General features: G+C 51.8%; 2 protein-coding genes across 5 annotated transcripts in view; both read left to right on the top strand.

Moving 5' to 3' along the window:
- The window catches only part of LOC122384960 (glycogen debranching enzyme-like), a 29,625-nt gene extending 10,463 nt beyond the window's left edge, over positions 1-19,162 (top strand). For all 4 annotated transcript variants that reach the window (XM_043372826.1, XM_043372824.1, XM_043372825.1 and 1 more), the window contains 26 exons: positions 728-876; positions 1,588-1,807; positions 2,283-2,487; positions 2,693-2,830; positions 3,330-3,548; positions 4,362-4,606; positions 9,238-9,429; positions 9,770-9,982; positions 10,263-10,392; positions 10,613-10,736; positions 10,991-11,256; positions 11,591-11,734; positions 12,101-12,303; positions 12,546-12,728; positions 12,984-13,216; positions 13,364-13,515; positions 13,815-13,930; positions 14,261-14,417; positions 14,671-14,919; positions 15,234-15,335; positions 15,788-15,935; positions 16,205-16,420; positions 16,578-16,789; positions 17,128-17,313; positions 17,591-17,719; positions 18,031-19,162. In XM_043372826.1, coding sequence (XP_043228761.1) covers positions 780-876; positions 1,588-1,807; positions 2,283-2,487; positions 2,693-2,830; positions 3,330-3,548; positions 4,362-4,606; positions 9,238-9,429; positions 9,770-9,982; positions 10,263-10,392; positions 10,613-10,736; positions 10,991-11,256; positions 11,591-11,734; positions 12,101-12,303; positions 12,546-12,728; positions 12,984-13,216; positions 13,364-13,515; positions 13,815-13,930; positions 14,261-14,417; positions 14,671-14,919; positions 15,234-15,335; positions 15,788-15,935; positions 16,205-16,420; positions 16,578-16,789; positions 17,128-17,313; positions 17,591-17,719; positions 18,031-18,219 — 4,668 coding nt within the window. In that variant the 5' untranslated portion in view covers positions 728-779 and the 3' untranslated portion in view covers positions 18,220-19,162. The remainder of the gene's footprint in view (positions 1-727; positions 877-1,587; positions 1,808-2,282; positions 2,488-2,692; positions 2,831-3,329; positions 3,549-4,361; positions 4,607-9,237; positions 9,430-9,769; positions 9,983-10,262; positions 10,393-10,612; positions 10,737-10,990; positions 11,257-11,590; positions 11,735-12,100; positions 12,304-12,545; positions 12,729-12,983; positions 13,217-13,363; positions 13,516-13,814; positions 13,931-14,260; positions 14,418-14,670; positions 14,920-15,233; positions 15,336-15,787; positions 15,936-16,204; positions 16,421-16,577; positions 16,790-17,127; positions 17,314-17,590; positions 17,720-18,030) is intronic.
- Positions 19,163-19,763: 601 nt separating this feature from the next.
- Positions 19,764-22,836, top strand: LOC122384959. The gene is made up of 3 exons (XM_043372823.1): positions 19,764-19,838; positions 20,947-21,113; positions 21,521-22,836. Exons 2-3 carry the CDS (start codon positions 20,981-20,983, stop codon positions 22,354-22,356), a joined length of 969 nt encoding a protein of 322 aa, XP_043228758.1. The 5' UTR covers positions 19,764-19,838; positions 20,947-20,980; the 3' UTR covers positions 22,357-22,836.
- The last annotated feature ends 343 nt before the right edge of the window (positions 22,837-23,179 follow it).

Here is a 23,179-nt window from a genome sequence, read left to right as displayed (position 1 = left end):
GTTATTAGTGTTAACGATGCAGCATCCAAGTTAGGTCAAGGAGACGTTAAAAAATCGGCCGGCGACGCCGAACGCGACCGTTAGGCCTTTGGGCTTCGACCTCGCTTGTCCTTCCTTTGCACGCTGTCTTGTCGGAACGTATGGCTGGCCTGCATGATCGCTTCTGCATGTAAGGGCGGGTTTTGATTGGATGTCACGTCACACTTGTCTCGGTGAGAACCCCACTGACCATCTCTTGCATTTAAGTCTTCTCTACTTCCTTAAACCGAATTGCAATGTTGTTGAACATGTCTCAATAACAACCTGTCTCAACTCTCAATGACTCAACACTTCACATTCTGTCTATATCGCGCAGCCTAGGTTTGTTTGCGTTTCTCACATGACTAAGCTACCTAACTTTGTGCGCAACTCCTGTGTCGATAAGCAAAGACGACCAACAGCACACTCTGACGCTGATGCTAACAACCTTTTCACTTCTCATTCCATCCAGGGGTTGGGTGTTCCCACCTCTCATTCTACTGGATAAATCCGCTCATTTTGCGTGGTACGTGATGCTTTACTTGACGTGACGAATAGGGGCAAGTCATGGCATTTGACACGTGCCGGCCTTGGGGACCTGTCGACATTCATACCGTCAAGAGAGACTCCTCCATCTTCCAGGGCGAGCGGCCGTCTTCGACCCTCCCTCCCTGAGCCCGCTCTGACCCTCCCTTCCGGCACTTCGCAGGGCTTTGGACCGCTACAAATTCTCGTGCAGCTACCCGCAGTTTTTACCGGGAATGGCGTGCCATGGCTCCGGCGATGATCCCGAGGTCCGCGTGCTCAAACTTCACGACAACGACCACCAGGACACCACCCTCTACCGGCTGACCAAAGGTGGGTGGTCGCCGGCGGTCGGACCGAAATCCGTCGCACAGTGGAAGCTATGGGTAGCTTGGCTAAGGACTTAAAAATACCAGGATGGTAGGGTAATGATAGTTTGCATTAGCACCATTTCATGTATGTTTTTAGCGGCGGTGCGCTCATTTCTTGTCGTGTTGAGCCGTGGTCGTGTTAAACAAGACCTTTGTATTGTGCAGCTCTTGAAATGAGTCGTAACCGTACACCGGGCGGGCATATTGGCACGTCCGCCATCAGCGCTGCGTTACAGTCGCGCCCGATTGAGTTTGTTGTTCTGGTGTAATGTTGCCACTCGATACCCGGTTCAGTGCATTATCTGATGGTGTGTCGAGTATTTTGTCGGTCCGCAAACACTTACTCTCATGGGCCAAAGCGCCGTAGCGCCTTTCGAAAGTCTTTTAGTAACACGATGTTACCCTAACTTAATCCTTCAGGGAAAAATATCGCGATTCTTAACCTTCACATTACCGTCATTCGTTTCGTCCTCGTTCTTTGACCTTTGTTCCCCTTCGATCTCGCTCCATGCCGTCATTTTACTGTGCTTGTCGTTATTGATGTCTCTCCGGCTGCAATCGTAGTGTAGCCTATCGGCTCTGGAGGGCCCTGAAGGCGGCCACCAAGAGCAGCCACCACGTCGCTGTGCCACACTCATATCACTGTAATTGTGTCTTTGTTGGCTCGCCGCAGGTTTTGTACTCCACTTTCGCCTGGGGCCGTCGCTGTTTGGGCGCATCGTATCCGTGTACAGCAACCACCCGGCGTCAGCCGACGAGGAGTTTTGCCGCGACAAGTACCGCCTGCTGCCCTGGCAGTCGGACAGCAAGATCATCGACGACACGAGCATCTTCGTCGAGATCCCTATCGTGCGCGCCGGCTCGTTCCGCTACTATTTCACACACTCGGAAGGGTGAGTAGCCGGCTGTAGTTGCGATATGCTGCTCTTCTGTGTGTACATAGTTGAGTGCTGTTTGGCGGATGGATGAAGTTTTCAAGCTGTGCGATGCCTGATTGGTAACTGGTGAACTGTTGCCCTTGTTGGACAATGTATTCTGGGTTAGGTATCGAATATCGTGATTGTGAGCAGGGCAGAATATTGATATGTTTTTAACTGAGCATGCATTTCAGATAGCGATGATGTGTGACAGAACGCCGTACCAGGCAGCGTTGTTTGCTGTCACCGGCTCTTGTCAGGACGTTTCATAAATATTCAGTCTGCCACCACTGAATGTTGTACGCTTGTTTAGAATCGAGGGCTGCACTCTCTGTTTCTCGCCCCTCCTGCTTGTGTTGGCTTGGAGTGGAAGCTGTGGATAAGGCATAGGCTGTCGTAAATAAAGCATCCCATCACCGGCTCACCGTTCCGTGTGCGGTGTGGTTTCCAGTCAGGACCCGAACCCGCGCGGCTCCGGCTACTTTGTCGTGGACCCGACGCTGTCGCGCGGCACGAACAATGAGGTGATCGGCATGGACTGCCTGGTCAGCCAGACGGTGCTGGCCAAGTGTCTGGGCCCGCTGGACCAGTGGGAGCGCCGGCTGGAGGTGGCCAGGAACACCGGCTACAACATGGTCCACTTCACGCCCGTCCAGGTGCGTCCTCACCTGTCATAGATAGTTGGGCACTTCAACCATCTTACAGTTATTCACAGGAGTGGTAACGAATCTCTCACTCGAATGAAATCGCTGTCCTTAGTCTGCGGGCTCGTTCTCCGACACATACGGCCGAGGACGTAATAATTTGCCGTGTGTGTTTCCTTTGCTGTCTGTCTGATGTCAGTTTCTTGTTTTCGAACAGGAGCTGGGCGCTTCCAACTCGGCCTACTCGCTGTCGAACCAGCTGCGGCTGAACCCGGCCTTCCAGAACTCTGACGGGTCGCCGGCCACCATCGAGGACCTGGCCCGGCTCATCAAAAAGATGCGCGATGAGTGGAAGGTGCGTATGTGTGTGACTATAGCTTGTTGAGTGTCAGCCACCCGTGTGATGCTGAACACGTTATACTGCCTAAATCAGGTCGCTGGCTGGACTGTCATGTTTCTCAGTAAACGGACGGTGCAAACCTAACCGTCTGATGTGACACTGACGACACTCCGTTATTTATTTTGCCAGATCAGACGTTTGCCTCATCGGTCTGCCAAGATCGTTGCAGAAACCCTGCTTCCTTATAAACAAACTTGTAGTGTCAGTCAGTGGGGATGTGTTCATGCTTTCCAGAAATTCCAACGTAGTTGGTTTATCTGGTTTTGATCATCACTTCGTTTTGCGTTGGTTTCCGTATGAAAAAAAAACTGGCAGTTTACTTGCATAGTACCTGGAAAACGGAATGATACGTTATGATGCATGCTCTCTTCCGGCTGAGTTCTACTAGCATCAACACTGTGCTGTATTATCACATCCACCTGAATAACCCGCTGTTTCCCACTGTCATCGGCAGGTTCTGAGCGTGTGCGACATCGTACTGAACCACTCTGCCAACGAGTCGCCGTGGCTGCAGGAGCACCCGGAGTGCGGCTACAACCTGGTGAACTCGCCGCACCTGCGGCCGGCCTACCTGCTGGACCGACTCATCGACCACCTGTCCAGGGACATGCTGGCCGGCCGGTGGCGCGACCGAGGCCTCGGAGAGGATGTGACAGAGGAGGGGCACCTGGCGGTGAGTGGTCGAGCGGAGAAGGTGGAGTGGGGCGGAGGAGGGGGCGGTCAGACGGCTGGCTATGTATGGGAAGGTCAATCCTAGCTGTATTGTGCATGGGAACGGGGGAGGTGGCTAGTCTTGCTGTGTAATTCGCTGCCATTTAATTATTTGGTACAGCATTAATGGATTGATTGATAAAATGATATCGTATTGGATTTTGGCATTTTGGCCGGCAAGCAGGTACAGCGCAATTACCAGACAAGCGACACTAACCAAAATTGTCCTACTAACGGGCCACTCTTTGGTGGCCACAAGCATGGTTAGAAGGCACAAAGAAACTGTTGCCTGTCCATTGCGTCGTAATGCCATTGAAACTCTGGAACACATGCTCTTTGAATGTGACGAAATGAAAGACGATAGAGTAGCTGCTCAAAAAATATGCAAAACTATCTTGAATAGAACGCTACCAGCAGCAGAACTGATCATCATCGCCGATAAGCCACAAAGCTTGATCATCCATTATATCTACCAAGCCCGTGTGCGCAAGGAACTCACTGAGAATATAACCAGGAAAATTAACTGTTATAGAATCCTCCCAACTATGATGTCCTGAAAATTTATATCATCCAGACAGCCAACATAATTGGAAGACGGTCAGAAATGATCCTGTATCTACTAGATGGAGTCGACGAAATAAGTCTAAGTCTAAGTAAGATTTTGCTGGTAGGGCCAGAGTTTCAAGGCACACAGGCAATGGTATTAATGGAATTCGGCGCTTTGAGTGCAGCTGTTCCTGCTCGGCTCACTGTCCGCTCTTCCCCCGCGCTGCAGATCATCCGCGACCTGATGCACGGCGAGTACCTGCCGCGCGTGCGTCTGCACGAGTTCTACCAGTGCGACCCGGCCGTGCTGTGCGACCAGTTCGGCACGCTGTGCGCCGAGGCCGGCGCCGCCGAGTGGACCGACCAGCGACCCTGCTCGGCCGGACAGCTGCGCCTCATGCCGGACCCCCGCGGAGTCCGCTTCGGACGCAAAGTCGACCTCCAGCTGGCCAAGAGGATCTTCTACAAGGATGGGTCAGTGAGTGGTGTCGTTATATGTTGGTTTTCGCGAAAAATTCTCTAAAAGGCGTCGATGTCCAATGCAGTAATTGATGCCCGGAAATCAACATAACTTTCATAAAAATACCTCATGGGTTTGTTGTTTGTTTGCTCGATTTTATTGAATATTTTCGCATATATAAACATAAGGCAGTCTGGGATCGGTGCAAAAGCTGTTCAGCTTATTTCATGGCACCTCTCCCTCACACACTCTGGCTCGTTCACACATCATTCACGACAAAAAAAAAAACATCGGGTGAAACACAAATAATGACAAATTGAAGTTTTAATAATCGAATTAAAAGAAAAATACAATGAAAAATTAAATACACCTAAAAAGTATAAAATAATCGTTGGTATCAACTAAGTTACGTATAAAGCATGAGTAACTAAAGTAATGCTGCCGCCTCTGAGGTAGTTTACTGGCGATGTCCGCAAGGAAGGGCCGCTGTCACCGCCGCACGGCCACGCCGCCGCCAGCCGCCGCCGAATTCCTGATGGTGAGGGATTTTTCAATGTAGCTCTGGAAGCACTCGGCGACGCGCCGACCGTCCTCTGCGCTGAGGGATTTGCCGTGGAAGAGGATGTCAAATTTTTGTTCTGATGGAAGGTGTGTGAAGTTATCAATTGTTTCGGAGAGATCGGTAAATAAATTATCTCTCAACGACTGGTACAGTGGACAGTATAGAACGAAGTGTTGGACATTTTCGGTACGGAAGCCACATGCACAACAGCACGATTCTGATTTTTGAATTTGATATAGGTATGCATTTAGCGGTAAAGTTGCGGTTCTAATTTGTGTATGAAGCATATTTCTAAATTTACTGCCAAATGAGTAGTATGCAGGGGGAGAAGGGCAGCCCCACAGTTCGACGATGCCATTTACAAAGGTTGAAAGGCAGGGTTGTTGTCGGATTGAAGTTGGAAGTTGGTTCCATTTCCTGACGGTGCTTGGTATGAATGATCTTTGGAATGATGTTGTGTTATTTGCAGGGAGAGTTCGGGCGTTGGCGTTTCTTGTGTTTCGTTCTGTGTCTGTGATACGTGTTTGAGGTATGATTGTTTTGATGTACTCGGGTTGTGTGTCTGGACGATGCATTATTTTGTGGAATAGGATTAATTTGTGTTGTTCTCGTCTTGCTTTCAGTGTTCCCCATCCTGTTTCTAGTCTCAGTTTGGCAGTAGAAGTCCGGAAAGGTGTACCTGTCATCAGTCTTGCAACTCTATTTTGAAATTTGTCAAGTCGAAATTGGTCGTGTGTTGTCAAGAGTCCGTCAAAAGCTACGTCCGCATAATCGTGAAATGGTCGAATGTAAGTGGTGTATAGGCTGTTTATTGTTGATCGCGTCAAATGTTTTGCTAGTGGACATATTGGACTAAGCGCCTTGTTCATTTTTTTAAGTATGGTGTTAGTGTGCTCGTGAAACCGAAGATCTTTAGAAAACATTAATCCCAGGTGCTTATGGCTGTCTGACACAGATATACGTTGACCGCCGAAAGTGAGGATGGGAGGACTTATTCCAGTTTTACGGGTGAAAAATTGTTGAGTAGTTTTTGTTGGATTTAAGGAAATTGCCCATTGAGTTCCATAGTCGTAAATTGCGTCCAGGTCTCGTTGTAATGATTGTCGAACTAAATCAGCGTTTTGTTTACTTTGTGGTGCGTATAAAGATGTGTCGTCAGCGTACAAGAGAATGTCGTTAGTCACTTTCGTTGTCAGTCCGTTCAAGTACATTAAAGCAAGAAGAGGTCCGAGCACTGATCCTTGTGGGCAGCCGGATTCAATGTTTTTTGTCGAAGAAAAGTCATTGCCAATACGTACTCTTTGTCTTCTGTCTGAAAGATACGATTCTAGCCAGGAAAGGAGAACGCCAGATATGTGAAATTCGTGTTTGCATTTAAAGAGAAGTCCTTTGTGCCAAATTTTGTCAAAGTACTTTGAAATGTCAAGAAAGATTGCTGTTACGTCGCGTCCCTCGTCTAAATTTTTATATATGTTGTGTGTCAGGTACGTTAACTGAATTTCGGCGCTGTGGTGCGGACGGTATCCGCTTTGTTTGTCCGAAAGAAGACTGTGTTCTGTGAGGTGATCATAAATTGAAGAGAACACAATTTTTTCAAGAATTTTCGACAGACAAGGAAGGAGACTTATTGGCCGGTATTGTTTGGCGTCAGATGGAGAGCCATTTTTCTTAAAGATAGGTGTAACTGTTGCTTCCTTCCACATAGTTGGAAATGTTCCGGATCTTAAGGATTTGTTGAACAGTAAAGTGAGTGGTTTAACTATTAGTATGGCTGTCATTTTTATAATTTGTGTGGGAAGTTTGTCAGGACCAGTAGATTTGTTCACGTTGAGGGTGTTAAGAATTTTGAGTACTTGATTTTCTGTGACAGTTATTTGTTCTAAAGCTGGTGGCGTCTCAATGTCGTGGTTTCGATCGTCGTTCTGTGTTGGAGGGAGAGTCAGTCCGGTCGTGTCTGTTGTCGCTTGTGAAACAAAATAGTCGTTCATTAGGTTTGCCTTTTGCGTGTTGTCTGTGATAGCTTCATTGCGCTCATTTTCTAAGGGTGGGATGGCGTCGTGCTGTTTGCGGCCAATTAGTGTTTTCAGCGTTTTGTGATATTTGTATGGGTCGTGCCTGTATTCCAGTAATTTGTCGACGTGTCTTTGTAAGTATGCGTCTTTAAGTCTTTTGTTGAGTGCCGTTGTCTTGTTTCTTTGGTCTCGCCATTTTGACCAGTCGTGTGTCGTCTGTTTTTGTTTTGCTATTTGGAATAGTCTATCGCGTTTGCGCACGTTCCTTTTCAACTCGGTCGTCATCCACGTCTTATCGTTGAGTCGTCTTTTAATTATTTTCTTCGGAATACAGTCCGCCGCTGCGTTCAAGATCGTCTGAGTGAACTTCTCTGTAGCGTCATGTATGTTTTCTTGGTCGATGAAATTCCAGTCGGTCTGCATTAGTATGTTTGTTAGTTTGTTAATATCTGTACGACTGTAGTCCCAGATAAGCGTTTCTTGAGTTCTTGGAAAAGACGTTTTTTCTATGTTGACACTGGACGGACGGCTCTGACACTGGACGGCTCCAAGAGTCTGGAGGAGGGTATCGACTATTGAGGTGTTGTACGAGGGGGTATCGGAAAGTTCTGATCATCACATAGAAGATGTAGACCGATCTTGATGATTTTTGGTTGGTATTATATTTGGCTCTTAAGAACATTGCTACCGCAAAGAGAATCCTGAGAAGTGGTTTTATCTTATGTAGGAGAGACTTAGAAGTAAAAAAGATGAGTATTGGGCCCATTGAGGACCGAACCGTCATCCAACTAATGCATTTGAAACGGTATCACACTGAGAAAATACATCAAGAACGTGAAATCAGTTTATGGCGAGGAAAGCCCATCTCATGCACTTACCGAAAATGAAGAAATAATTTTCAACTTGGTTGCATGGCCCTTGCAGGGGAGTCAAGAAGTGAGTGGCTACCAGTGACTGACAAGGTGGTGACTGTGAAGGAAGTGGAGGACCTCATCCTTACAGATCGTCGTGTGACCTTTCAGATGATTTTGCAACAGAAAGATCTCAATGCTGGCAGTGCCTGAAAATATTATCAGCGAAGAACTACAGACGATAAAGGAGTCAGCCCGCTTAGAAGTTCGTGTGCCTACTTTGTTCAAGAGAAAAATACGTCTTGGCCCTTCGAAATCAAAACTAGGCCTTTTTTAGGATATTGAAGACATCTTCGATAATTTGATGACTTGTGACGAATGCTGGGTCTATGTGCATGATCCAGAGACAAAAAGATGATCAAGAAATTTAAGCACAGCACATCTGTCCTTCTTAAAAGGCGAAGATGCAGAAGCCGATATGGAAGGTCAATGCTATCAGTGTTCTGGATCTGGCGTAGGATAGTCATTACCGACTGTCTTGATGATGGTCGGATAATGATAAGCAAGCACCACTGCACACTTTTGAAGAAGTTGCGAGATGGCCTCAAGCAGAATCGCCGCAAAAAAAGCCAAAGAAAGATGTTTTATCCGCACCGACAGCGCTCCCGCCCATTCGTCCTGAGCTGCGATTGAAGAAAGAACATGATGTGGACATTAAATCCTACCGCATCTAAGAAATTCACCTGACCGGGTATTAACTGACTCTTGATTGTTACGGGAGATGAAGAATCCACAGTATGGCCGGTGATTTAAGGACAGAAATGACGTCATTGATGAGGTGGAGCAGTGATTTACGGGACAGTGCGAAGGTCCTACAATGACCGCCTGAGGCAGCTCAAGACGCGATGCAATAAGTTTGCGATCGTATGTGGTGACTTGTAAAGGAGTAATGGACATCATGTAAAAAAAATCAAATTTCTATCACACCTCATTCGTGGTGATGATCAGAACTTTTCGATACCCCCTCGTATAATGAAAAAAGATTGTTCCTTTTCAGAATCCACACTGTAATCGTAAATTTACGTTGGATATATGCCTGCTGAACGAATTATCGTTCTCTTGTTGGTACCTACTTCTGCGCTCCTGATCCTGTGCGTATTTCTTCACCTCCTGCAGTGCGTCGGTACGTACCCCAAATATGACCCTCGCTCGTGTCACAGCGCCGGTCTGGACCACGCCAAGGACCAGCTGCGCCGCCGGCTGATGGAGCTCAACGAGCAGGCGGCCGGCGTGGTGCAGGGACACCTGGGGGCCGCCGTCGAGAACATCATCTCGGGCGTGCGCTACGAGCGACTGGCCGACCACGGGCCCAAGCTGCGCGGCCTCACCTGGAAGACGCCGCTGGCTGCGCCGTGAGTGGGAGTGGGGTCGCGACGGGGCAGGTGCTGAGGTCCCGGGAGATCGCGGCTTGACAGAGGGTCCGTGAGGTCACGGATGTAAGGGTAGCTCGGATCGTGAAAGTGCTCAGCTTTATATGTCGGAATAGAGAATGTATTTCCTTGGATATTCACGCTAAAAGTTTTGTACCCTGACAAGTAAGGCTAACTTCTTGATTGTACCTGAACCCGCAGTAAAAAAAAATCGATACGGTGAAAAGTATTTCGAAGATTACCTTGTATAAATGGTGACTAAGCTTTCAGTAACCTCGTAATATTCGTTTCACCTTATACATCTTTGTGTGTTCCCGCTCAGTTACTTCACGACACTGGACGGCTCCAAGAGTCTGGAGGTGCAGCGCTCACTGGAGCAGGAGGAAGCCATCGCGTTCGGACCGGACGCGTGTCACCTGATGGCGCACAACGGCTGGGTGATGGGTGACGACCCGCTGAGCGACTTTGCCCGGCCCGGCTGTGACGTCTACCTGCGCCGAGAGCTGATCGCCTGGGGAGACTGCATCAAACTGAGGTCAGTCGTGGGATATAATAGGCCAGGGGACTAAATGTATACATTTGAATGTTACTGTTGGAAGTTGGAACCACTCTTCGACATCAGATTCAACGAATGAGTGAAAATTTTTCCCGTGTCAGCTGGTTTCCCTTGAACACATATTCGGCTGCTGGCGATTTCGTCTGATGCCGTACCACATAGCACTCCGCTCTGTAGCTCTTCCTTCAGGCATTATATGTCCGCTTTGACCGCCCTACGCCATCACCCACCCCTCGCCTCCCGCCCCCGCCTCTGCCAGGTACGGTAACCGTCCGGACGACTGTCCGTTCCTGTGGCAGCACATGCGCCGCTACTGCGAACAGGTGGCGCGCGTGTTCCACGGAGTGCGACTCGACAACTGCCACTCGACACCCATCCACGTGGCTGAGGTAAGGAGACGCTCCGACTCTCCCGCGAGTTCGGGAGGATGGGTGGATAGCTGTGGCTCTCAGGCACACCGAGTCAGACAGCTGAGCTGGCGTTCTTCGCTTCAGTTTGCTTGCATCTCAGCCTTTCCTCGCTAACTATTGTAGGACGATTTCTGTGCGGCCTAGCTTTGGCGTCAGTTCATTGTGGTAACCGCCCGACCTTTCTGTGTGCCCTTTCCAGTACATGCTGGACGCGGCCCGCAAGATCCGTCCCGACCTGTACTTGGTGGCCGAGCTGTTCACCAACAACGACCGCACGGACAACCTGTTCGTCAACCGGCTCGGCATCAACTCGCTCATCAGAGGTCAGTTGACACCCTGGTCTGTGATCAATCGCTACCTGCTGATGTCGCGAGGGCGGCCTACCACATCTTTCGGCTCTCGCTCAAACATTCTGACATTTGTCGCAGTTTATTGTTCGATATCTGGTTGGGTGCGACAACCTGCTATCAAATGAAGCTTTTTTTCTACTGATAAATCAATAACGCTATTAGATATGCAGTTTCCTGGGAACACAACCATCTCGAACTTTGCATAACCGCCCACCCCGCCCTCACAGAGGCCATGTCGGCGGGCAATTCGCACGAGCTGGGCCGTCTGGTGTACCTGTACGGCGGCGAGCCGGTCGGCTCCTTCCTCAAGCCGCACATCCGTCCGCTGGCGCCGGCCCGGTCGCACGCCATCTTCATGGATCTGACGCACGACAACCCGTGTCCGGTGACGACCCGCTCGCCGCTGGACGCGCTGCCCAGCGCCGCGCTCGTCTACATGGCCTGCTGCGCGGCCGGCAGCAACCGCGGATATGACGAGCTGGTGCCGCACCATGTGAGTGGATGGGAGGGAGAGTGGGGTGTGGAGAGCGGGTGAACGGAATTGATTGACTGGTGGAGAGGTGGCCGGTGGGTGGGTGTGGCGGACAAGTGAAGGGGTATTACAAGGGGAGGGGTGTGCCAACAAATATGCCTCAATGTCGTCTTTTAGAGTGCTGTATTGTGCGACTTAGCATCTGCTTTCTTTACTTCAGTATAGTTATGCAATATGAATCCTCAATTTCTTCGACGGTTTCTTACAATTTTAAAGTGGCATGCCTCCTCAACCCCTGCATTGAGCAAGGATCCCATTTTCTCTGCTTGTGTTGCTGACAGCCATTTTCCGTCAGATAAACGTGGTGTCTGAGACGCGGCTGTACAACTCGTGGGGCGGCGGCGGCTCGGGCCAGGTGGACGTCGACTCGGGTGTCATCCGCGGCAAACAGGTGCTCAGCAAGCTCCACTACGAGATGGGCAGGATGGGATTCACGCAGGTGAGGCGGCGGCAAACGCGCGGGGTGTCGGCGCTGGATGAACTGACGAAGCTTCGAGCATAAGTTCTCTGTATGTGCGTTGAAATCTATATGATATGCCTCGCAATGACATGATAGCAGTCAATCAATGCTTACCTGTAGGTATTGTGTGCCACCACATATTTTGAACTTAAGGGAGACTGTCCCTATTCAAATATTCCTCTCTTTTGGCTACACATTCATAAAAGTCATGAATGACACACCCTTAGTCAATCGTCTATCTTCATTTTACGAAACTGCCAAGACAACATGCCATCGTTGCTCGCTGCCTCAGCCATCATCGTGTGCCCCACTCGGCGCCCCTTGACCGCTCCCCCTCCCCGACAGGTGTACGTGGACCAGGTGACGCCCGACATAGTGACCATCACGCGCCACAACCCGGTCAACCACCAGTCGTACGTGCTGTGCGCGCACACGGCGTTCGGTCAGCCGCAGAATTTGTGGACGCCCGACGGCATCAAGGCGCTGCGCATCCAGGGCACGGTGGCTGAGGTGGTGTTCGAGGCCAGAGTCGTGCCCAGAGACGGACGGTGAGATCTGGGAGAGGAGGGAGGAAGGAATGGAAGGGGTGAGGCGTGGGAAGGGAGGAAGAGGGAGAAGGGAGAAGGGATGTGATGGGCACATCAGCTGGAGGTGAAATGCGATATCACTGATGTTGCTGTTAATTGAATGCCGCTTTACTCTAAGTATTCAACCTCAATTATATACCGACCTTTCAGTCCGAGGCCCGAGCATTTACGCCGAATTCATCCTCATGAATGCTGTTTTCTAGGCCGCTGCACTTGGAGGACATTGAGCGCTCGGGCACCTACATCAACGGAGTTAACCAGTACCGGGTCGACATCCGGGAGAACTTTGAGATCGAGAAGTCGAGCATGCTGACACACCGGATCGAGAACGACTACACGGTCATGGACTACACCGACTTCCCGCCCGGATCCGTGTTCGCACTCCGGTTAGTGCTGAGATCGACGCAGAAATTTCAGCCAAGAGAGGCCTCTAGGGTGTTGCGGCAAACCATTGAAGGTTTTGATCGTATTATGTGCCCTTCCATCATCCGTTCGTTTATTCCACAGATGTTTCATGCTTGCATTTTTTTATACTACCACCTTCAACACCTCCCTTTCCGTCATTACTGCTCTATCTCACACTCGTACCGCAGCCTGCAGTTGTTGCTGACATCGTCGTCTGTCCCTCGCCCCGCCGGCAGGATCGCGCCGTGCCCGGTGGCCGTCGGAGCCGTGGAGAAGCTGCGCTGTATCGTCTACGAGCTCACGCGCTTCAGCGCCAGCACTGACGTCGAGCACATCATCAGCCGACTGACGCTGGCCGACATGAACCGCATCATCTACCGCTGCGACCAGGAGGAGCGCGACGAGGGCCGCGGCTGGGCCGCCTACGACGTGCCCAACTTCGGCCCGCTCGTCTACTCGGGCCTGCAGAGTGAGTGGCTGATGGGAGGGACTTTGGTGGAGGTTGGAGAGGAGAGGGATGGAGAGATAGGGGCTCGTAGAAATGTTGCAGCCTGTTGCATGGCAGTGAAGAAGCACCGCTGAGACTGATAAACTGATCCACTATTCATGCTCACAGGCGTGATGTCGCTGATGGCCGATATCCGTGTGAAGAACGACCTGGGCCACCCTCTGTGTGAGAACCTGCGCCAGGGTAACTGGCTCATGGACTGTGTGGTCGGCCGGCTGCGGCTCGAGCCCAACACCATGGAGCTCGCCAACTGGCTGGATGTGAGTCGGACGATGCGTCGCGGGGGAGGGGAGCAGCTGAGGTCTAGTCGGTGGGGCATTGGGGCGACGACGGGCAGGTAGCTAGACTTTGGTAGGTCATTGCCCGTATGGAACATGCAGTTGCAAGAAGTGATGCGACGCTCCAGTTTCTTCGTAGGCTTACTTTATTGAAGAACGTGACTGTCCGTCTATTCACTTACAATATACTTTGCTCTTGAGTTCTACCGTCTAGTGCCTACTATTGCCAGAGGAAATGATTATCCATAACTCGTAGCTTACATTGACTTTCTCTGTCGCAGGACACGTTCCAATACATCAAGCAGATCCCGCGCTACCTGGTGCCGGCCTACTTTGACGCCACCGTTCTGGGTGTGTACGTGCACCTGCTCAACAGCACGTGGAGGCAGATGGCCAGGTAAGTGCCGTTCGACGCGCCGGACCGGGCCGGGCGGGTCGGACGAGACGACATTCCGGCGGGCTACGGACTCTGTTGTGGTGTAGATATTGTGGGTGTGGTGATGGAAGAGTCAGTTTAGTGTTGGATTGCTAAATACTAGGTGCTTGCAGTCCTACACTGGAGACGTAATCTGTAATTGTAGTTGTCGCTTGCAGATTTATTTGATTACTTTGCCGGAGAGCGCTTGCTAGCAGCTTGGTTGATCGGCTATCGGAAAGTCGATTTGACGAAAGTGAAGCAGTCTTGCTGTTGCCTGTTACTATAACCGTCTTGTCTGTTCTGCGGTAGGTTCGTGCGCGAGGGCTCCGAGTTCACGAAGGACTTGGCGATGGGCTCGATCCAGATGGGCGGCCTGGTGCACTCGTCTCCGCTACCGGAGATCTCGGCCAACCTGGCACCGCCGCGGCCCGCCTCCTGGACCCGGCCAGACGGAAAACAGGGACAGGTGAGGACCGACGGACGAATGGGAGGAGCGGGGCGGTGACGGGAGGGTCGCGAGTGGGTGAGTGGGTCCGTGGGAGTGTGCAGATCTTATACAACTTTCATATAGGCATAGCTTTTTCACTTTCAGACTCTTTGTTGCATCAGCTGTGATTTGTCTAGGTCTTCATAAGTGGTCATTAAAACGCCGTCTTGCCATAAGTGGACTCCCTGCTAATACCTCCCTGACTAACCTACCCCGTTCTGTTCTCGGCCAGGCGTGTGTGAGCCTGTGCGCCGGTCTGCCGCACTTCTCCACCGGCTATATGCGCAACTGGGGCCGGGACACGTTCATCGCTCTGCGCGGCCTGTTCATCATCACGGGCCGCCACGTGGAGGCGCGCTACATCATCCTGGCGTACGCCGGCTGTCTGCGCCACGGCCTCATCCCCAACCTACTGGACGGCGGCAAGAACTCGCGCTTCAACTGCCGCGACGCCGTCTGGTGGTGGCTCTACTGCATCCAGGTGCGTGGCGCTGGGACACTTATAGGGAGGTGCTGGGACTTGTGGGACTTCAGGGTTGGTAATGGATGGTTAGGTGATATGTCGAGTGGTAAAATGGTAGTGGAGGAAAAATCGATAGCCTTTTTGTGAAAGGAGGGGTGGATCGTGTCGTTCATAGAGATTTGCGTTTCTGTTTGACTACGCGCTAATCCTTCCTCGTGTTGTTAGCTGCGTTTGGTTTCAGTGTCACTGCTTGCACCCTACTGTTATCCATGTGCTGTGCTATTTTACATTATCCTCTCGACTGACGTCTGTCTGTCTGCGCTCCCTCGCAGGAGTATGTGCGTCTGGTGCCGGGCGGCGTCAGCATCCTGCAGGACAAGGTGTCCCGGCTGTTCCCCACTGACGACTCGCCGCCGCTTGAGACTGGCGAGGTGGTGAGTGCCGTAACGACACCGGCCCTAGTACTCCGGAGGGCGGCGGGGTGTTAGTTGACGCGGGACAGGGGATTATGATTGCCGGCTGAGGAAAGGGATCTACGCAGTGATTTTGAAGTGTAATCGTAACCTGACTTCCATGATTCAACATTGCCGGCCTTATCACTGATTTTCATATGCATTCATTCATTCACTCATTTGTTCATTAATTAATTAATTAATAAATTCATTCATTCATTCATTCATTCATTCATTCATTCATTCATTCATATTAATTTATTCATGTTTATTCCTTCATCTATATCCATTCATAGCTGCATCTCAGAAGTCGTGGAGCTGAATGAGTTAGACACTGCTAATCTCTCTCCAAACGGGCTTCGGATCTCGACCTCTCCCTATTGACAAATGCCGCCGGTTTGCGTTAGTGACCCTCCCCACGCTCGTCTCCCCAGGAACATCCGCTCCATGACGTCATCCAGGAGGCGCTGCAGCGCCACTTTGAGGGCCTCAGCTTCCGCGAGCGTAACGCCGGCTTCCAGATCGACCGTGACATGTCTGACCAGGGCTTCAACAACCAGATCGGCGTCAACATGGAGACCGGTGGGTGGGTGGGTGGAGTCGTTGGCCGGGTCGGATGGTGCTGGTTACGGCGAATGTGTACGGTAAATTATGGTTACAGTGAAATTATGACGGCTTATTATCGCCCGTTCTTGATTTATTAGTTGTCTATCTTCATGCATTATCTGCTCACTTAACGTTGCACTTGGCTAAGTGTTATTGCGGAATATTTATTGAACTACATGTCGTAGATGCGAACTCCATGTCTGCAGATCTCTCACGTCCTATCTGTTTTTTTTTTGTGTGTGCAGGTTTCGTGTTCGGCGGTAACGTGCACAACTGCGGCACCTGGATGGACAAGATGGGCTCCAGCGAGCACGCCGGCAACAAGGGCAAGCCGGCCACGCCGCGCGACGGTAGCGCCGTGGAGCTGGTCGGCCTGTCCCGAGCCACCGTCGGCTGGCTGGCCAAGCTGCACAAGGGCGGCAAGTACCCGTACGAGGGAGTCACCAAGACCGACGAACAGGGTAAGGACAGATGTTGAGGAGGAATTAGCTAAGTGGGGTAGGTGGGTATGATGGTCCTGATTGAACTGAGGGCATGCTTTTTGTTTGCGTCTGTTGTTTGTGTTGTATGCCATTCGGATGGTTCACCGCTAACCCATTGTCTCTTCTCTCGTCCCAGGCACGTACGTTGGCTGGAAATGGGAGGAATGGGCCGAGCGGATCGACAAAAACTTTGAGAAGCTGTTTTACATCCACCACGTGCCGCACCCGGAGTTTGAGCCGGTGCCGGAGCTGATCAACGTGCGCGGCATGTACAAGGACTCGCACTGCGCCTCGCAGTTCTGGGCCGACTACCAGCTGCGCTGCAACTTCCCCATCGCCATGGTGGCCGTGAGTCAGCGACGAACGGAGGCGGGAGGCGGGAATATCCTGCTCTGTCAGACTTTATTTGGACTGTCCACTGTTCGATGTAAGGTAGGGTAGATAATATTCCGGTTTTCTGATGTGTAGCGTGAGTCATTTTATTTTGTGGTATGACCGACCTATCTGGGCTTATTCAGCCATGAATTATGCCATGAGGTGTGTCCACACACCTCAAGCTTCTAGCTTGCGGTGTGTTGATGAGCAGCCTGACGTCCGGGTTGTCGTCGCTCACGAGCCAACCGCCTTTTAGTCTGCTACTGGTTAGTACGAAGAGTATCTGAGCACGCGTCCTTCCTCTCGTGCAGGCGCCGGAGATGTTTAACCCGCACCACGTGTGGACGGCGCTGGAGACGGCCGACCGACTGCTGGTCGGTCCGCTCGGCATGAGGACGCTGGCAGAGTGCGACTGGGCCTACGACGGCGTCTACAACGTCGACGACGATGGCACCGACCCCAAGAAGGCGCACGGCTTCAGCTACCACAACGGACCGGTGAGAGGGAGAGGAGGGAAGGAGGGGAGAGGGAGAGAGATGGAGGAAGGAGAGGAGACCGCCGTGATTGCTACTGTTTGTCGCGACTGTTTTCGACCTTGGAAATCATTTAAAAGGTTATGAGTCGCCCCATGGCTCTAGTTGAGCCCATTGCCAGCCAATTTGCAGTAACTACGAGGCATGTGTCGATGACAGCCGCGGCGGCCACAAGCCCGGGCCGTCCCCGCCACTGCTGACCGATGGCCGTCTGAACAATTTGTCCCCTCTGACCCTTCAGGAGTGGGTGTGGCCGATGGGCTTCTACCTGCGCGCGCGACTCCACTTTGCGCCCATCATCGGCGGCCCGGCGCTGCTGCAGGCCACCATCAGCAAGGTCAAACACATCATCTCCAAACACTATGTCCAGGTGGGTCTGCCCGGGGAGCCATGTGGTAGTGACGCTCTTATCATGGTGAGAGGTGGGGGAAGTTAGTGCGAAGCCGGTGGAAGCGCTGAGCGGATGTTGGGTCGGTCCGTGTTGATTATAGGGTGGCGAAGGATGTCGACTGACATTGGTGTCGGGGGTTGCGTACATGTTTGCATGTCAGCGATCGACGCCATGTATCGCTTACGCGGACGATTATACCTCTAACCGCGGCTACCTTGAGATGTGTGTTTGTCGGGCTGTATCTAATGTTCACTCTGCTGACTTGGTTCCTTCGTCCCGTGTGTCGCCAGCTGTCCGACTCTGTGTGGCGCAGTCTGCCGGAGCTCACCAACGCCAACGGAGAGTACTGCAGGTTCAGCTGCCAGGCGCAGGCCTGGAGCATGGGCTGCATCCTCGAGGTGCTGTACGACATCAAACAGCTGGAGGAGCAGTACAAGGGCAAGGTGCAGGTGCTGCCGCCGGCCACGGTGGCCGAGTGAGGACGCGCCCCACGTCCCGGCGCCGGCGGCCGGCCGCCGCCGTCCCCCTGCCGCCGCGTCCCGCACCTAGGCTTCACGCTCGGCGCCGCCGCCACGCTGGCGCTGGCCCTGCTCACCTTCTTCCTTCTGATAGCCTGACTGGCCGCGGACGGCGCCGCTCGCGCCGCCCCGGCGGGCGACGGTCAACCCGCCGCCCGCCGGCGTAGTCGCTTGCTGTCCGACTGTGCTCTGTCCGATCGACTCACCGGTCGGACTCTAGATCTGTATGCTGGTCGGGACTCGGCCCGAGGCTGCGGCTGCCCTGAGGGTCGGCTGTGGCCCGGGCTGTGTCTCGGCGACTGGACACGATGTGTCGCTGGTTTACTCTGCTGTTAGAGCGCCGTGTAGTGGATGATGATCTGATGTCAATCTCGCTTCTCTCGTCTGTCGTCTGGCTCCCCCTGTGACGCGATGTGGTCTGTGCCGGGACGTGGGGAAGATGTGTGTGGAGTGACACCACGACTGCGGAACACAGCGGTCCGGTGTCGGAGAGAGAGAGCCCAGCGGAGGGTGCCGAGTGAGTTTTGTAGCCGAGAACGGTGGTGGTGTCTGCTGTTGACGCGAAGTGTTGCACAGAATGACGTTTGCACCGGAACGGGGGAACGACCGATCGCCGCGTCCGATACAAGTATTCTTTCGACTTCTCCCCTCCCATTTTATCTCAGGTGCCGATACTCCGTCAATCTGCCGAACTCTAGTCCGTATTGCTATCTAGGGTAGTGCAATAATTGTTGCCAGTGAGACGCTTGTTATGGTTTAACCCCCACAGAACTCAGATCGTGCGGTGCACAGAGCACTTGTTGACTGCCTATGAATGTTTTATATAGATCGGCTTTTGTGCAGCCTTTTATAGCAACGACCGATGGACTGTTCATTTACGACGAATATAAATTGTTGACGTGATGTCGCTGTCATGAGGTGTCTTGGAGCACGTCTTTTGGCTTACTTTTTGTTTCGTTGGAGTCTGGGCCTTTCGGTCTGAATCGGGGTCGTAGGATGATATGATGGGGATGGGAATGATCTAGTGCGCCGCGGTTGCCTGTCCCGTGGGAGCTGTGAGCCTATGGGAGGGGAATGCTATTGAGCCGCTATCAGCTGTTGCTGGGGCGAAGGGCCGCCCGCCAGCCGGAGGCTGCAGCATAGGTCGGTGATCAAGAATTAGGCTGGTAAAGAAGTTTGACTCGACAGATTCAGAAGTTTCAGAAGTCGTTTTGTCAGCTGCCGGATACCGTAAAACATTGCGAGGCCCCGGTTAGCTTTGTCGGCGCTCCTATAAACTACATAAAGGACATTGCCGTTTATCAATAAAAAGGCATGCTGCATTCACCCGTTCAGTTCAGCTGCACCCGCTTGCTCCCGTGCAGCTGTAGCGAGGTGTGCCCCTGCTCCGCCAGGTGGCCAGCAGAGCGGACAGACTGGCGTGGAGCTTGTGACGTGCTCCGCTTACGCTACGTGTGCGAGGAAAGAGTGATGTTGATCAGCTGACTTGCTGAACTACGCTTGTGGCGCAGCAGTGACAAACAAAGAAATTCGTAAATGTGAAGGACGCATTCAGCTTACGAGAGCCGAGCCGTTGTGAAGTGGGTGCATTTTTCATAAATTTACGAATAACATACTTAAATTACCGTTTGCTTGAAATAATTATGTGGCCGTTAATTCAGCTGCCAAAATAAGACACATGCAAAGTAATCGTACACTTTCAATTATCGCTTATATCATGATGCCTTGGTTTGATTATTTTGAATTTTAAATCTGAATTCCCATATTCTTGAAATTAGTTTGGGTAATGTTTTCTATCATATAAATGGTACTACAGGTTATATTAGCAGGTAGTAAGTAACTGTCTGATGCCTTAGTTCTCTATCTACAGTGAGGCACTTCAACTTATGTTCTTCTAATTTGATCTTGTAAAGTTAAAGGGACACTCCCACCTTAACATTAGTTTTGAGTTGAGATAGCCAAATTGGTGGCCATGGCCTGCAAATACTGGTTTGGGCACTCACAACATCGACAAATGCTTTAATTCGGAGATATGGAATTTCAAACTTGCAGTTTTCGGATTCTAAGGGGCTAGTGCATTGGTATGCCCCCTTAGAATTTGTGACGTCAGCGGAGATCTAACGATTTTTAAATCTTTTACTCAAATGTTTGGTAGCACGCGGTGGTATATGCTGCTTTGCGCGCAACAAATGCCGCACTTTCAAATAAAGTCGCTAGGAACAGCGGAGATCCCAAAAAGTAAACAAAAGTAAAAGTCTAATATCTTGAAAACCGGTGAATATTTTTCGATGAAATTTGGTAGATATTCGTTTTCGCTCTTTCTGAACCGAGCGACATCACTTTCGTGCCAATTCATTAACTTTTTTGAAGGTGGGAGGGTCCCTTTAAACCTTACTTCAATGCTTCAATTTTGTTTTAACGATCCTTAATCATTTGACAAATATTCTTGGCCATAACAATAAATTCAAGGTTCACTCAAAAGTGAAATAGGGGCTTTACTGCCATCTCCATGCGATCATTAAACAATGGAAAATGAAGTAGCCTGCAGACCACATAATTTAATCTCTCATGCATACTGTTATGATGATGTTTTAAGTGATTAAAATTGCAGTACTTATGAGTTATTAGTTGCTGCTTATTAGTTGTGCATGGTCCATGATTTGATAAACCATGATTTACCTTCCGCAGATTAAATTATTAGTTAAATAGAGAGCTAAAAGCCATGGGTGGCAATAAGCAAGCAAACAAGAAGAAGCAAGAGCAACAGAAGAAGCAAGCTGAGCCTGAGTCTGTGAACCACAAACCAAAGTCATCCCCAAAACAGAAGAATAAGCAATCTAACAAATCACAAAATGGTAAGATACTGATGCTATTTTCAGATTGTCTTGCTGATGCACTCCAAGCATTTTTCTTTAAACCCATGTTTCAAGGATAAGTGTAATAGGAAGGTGCACTCTAACTCTGTATGTCCAAATGTATGTGTAATGTTATAACATATACCACACACTCATCCAAACTCCTTAATTGTTAGGTTCAATGAATGGACTGAGCTGAGTGACTTGATTGATCCACTGAGACTGACCTCCCCATTTCAATTTGCTGCTTTTTGTCTATTACTAATAGAGTCAGCATTTCATTCTTTGCTTTCTTATTTCTTTCAATCTTTCTGGACCATGTGACAGCATGACTGCCAGACTACACACCCAGCTCTCTTGTTTGTTGGTGGCATGTATCAGCTGACTGGTCACCCTCTCCATTGCAGAGTGCCGCGGCTGGTCATGTCTCGGGAAGCTGAACCTGTTGCTGCTGCTGGCGGCCGCCGTGCTGGCCGGCCGCCTGCTGTTCCTGAATGCAGACGGTGACCTGTCTGAGCCGGGCCTGGAGCGGGCGCGCGCCCGGCTGGCTTCCAGCTGGGCCACCGTGGCCGCCCTGTCCCGCGAGCACGGCGGCGCCGCTCTCCAGTGGGCCTCCGAGCGCGCCGACACCGTCGACCGCTACCTGATGGACACCCAGCGGCCCTACTGGGTGCCCGTCAAGGAGGGCGCCGGTCGAGCCTGGAACGTGACGCGACACTACGGCTCCATCGCCGGAGAGCGCGCGCTGGCTGTTACTTCGGTGGCCATCAGGAAGACGTACGAGGCGGCGTCGGCCGGCTGGGCGGTGGCCAAGCCGCACTGTGACACCGCGCTGGCCGCTGTGAAGCCGTACTGGGACTCTGCTGTGGTGGCGATACGGCCACACTGGGACACGGCGGCCGCGGCGGCGGCGCGCGGCTGGAACGCCACGGCGACGGCGGCCGGCCCGCTCTGGGAAGCGGCCGCCGCCCAGGGCACGGCCGTCAAGGCGGGGGTGCTGTCGGCGGCGGCGCGGCTCCGCCAGGACGGCGGTCCCGTGGTGGCCGAGTGGGCGGCCGCCGCGCAGCGCGCCGCCGGAGACGCCTGGGAGGTGGTGCAGCGCGAGGGCCCCAAGTACGCCTCGGCGGCCGGGAAGTGGCTGGCGCAGAGCTGGGACTATGTGCGCACAGAGGGACCCGTGTACGCCACAGCGGCGGTAGAGAAGGTGAAAAAGGCGGTGGCCGGTCTCACTGGCAGCGCCTGAGCCGGTGTACAAATACGACGCTCGTGTCCGACGGCGTCTCTTGCCAGATCTGTGCGGCTGCGGCTCCGATCCCGGGGGCCCGGGGCAGTCGGTCAGCCCCGGCTGCTGACACAGAGTGTCACTAGTCTTGTCGAAATTCGCCGTGCCGCCGGACCTCCGCCGCGCCTCCGAGCGAGGCGAGAGCGGAGCTCCGACCGTCCCGACCGTCTGTTGGCTCTGGTGACCGTGTGTTCAACCCGTTTGGCATCTAGAACTTCCCGTGTGTCCCATATAGAGACCTTATCACAAAGTGATTATCGGTGTCAGCGCATCGACTGATCGCATCTAGACAACCTCCCATCCCGCCGCGTGGTATATTGTGATATTATTCCAGCGATCGTGTGTATTCGCGTTTCGTGATTGGGCAACGCTTTTAGTATTTATTCCTTTTTGGTTTACACAATAGGCTCGAAACAATACAAGATCATGAGGCTAAATAAAGAGTTCGTTATGAAGTCGCCAGCGCGGTCACGGCAGGTTTTTACCACACTTGTATAGCGGTTAACTGCATCGGCTAGATCGGTCATTTGACCAGCAGTACCTATCAAAAAACTAGTTATTGGTTGGATCTTTAGGAGACGTCGAGGTGTAGTCTGAAATATATGTCACGTCTTGCCCCGGCTACTAAACAACGGCACTCCTCAGGGGGTCAAAATTAACCACCGAAATTACTCCCCCCATCCATCTCTTGCATCAAATTCCGGAGCGACTTGAACCCCAATTCTCCCCAGAGTCTGCGCTCTGCAGTGCCATAAAACCCGTGCACACTGGATGTCCTGCCATC

The sequence above is a fragment of the Amphibalanus amphitrite genome, unplaced genomic scaffold, assembly GCF_019059575.1.
Source record: "Amphibalanus amphitrite isolate SeventyFive unplaced genomic scaffold, NRLGWU_Aamphi_draft 000204F_arrow, whole genome shotgun sequence".
NCBI lineage: Eukaryota > Metazoa > Arthropoda > Thecostraca > Balanomorpha > Balanidae > Amphibalanus > Amphibalanus amphitrite.
This window is presented reverse-complemented; position numbering and strand designations above follow the sequence as displayed.

Bases quoted from the DNA above. Each gene is read 5' to 3' on its own strand.
- LOC122384959 (XM_043372823.1), top strand. From the start codon at position 20,981: ATGGGTGGCAATAAGCAAGCAAACAAGAAGAAGCAAGAGCAACAGAAG. The intron at 21,114-21,520 runs GTAAGATACTGA...TCTCCATTGCAG, and splicing joins ATCTAACAAATCACAAAATG to AGTGCCGCGGCTGGTCATGT.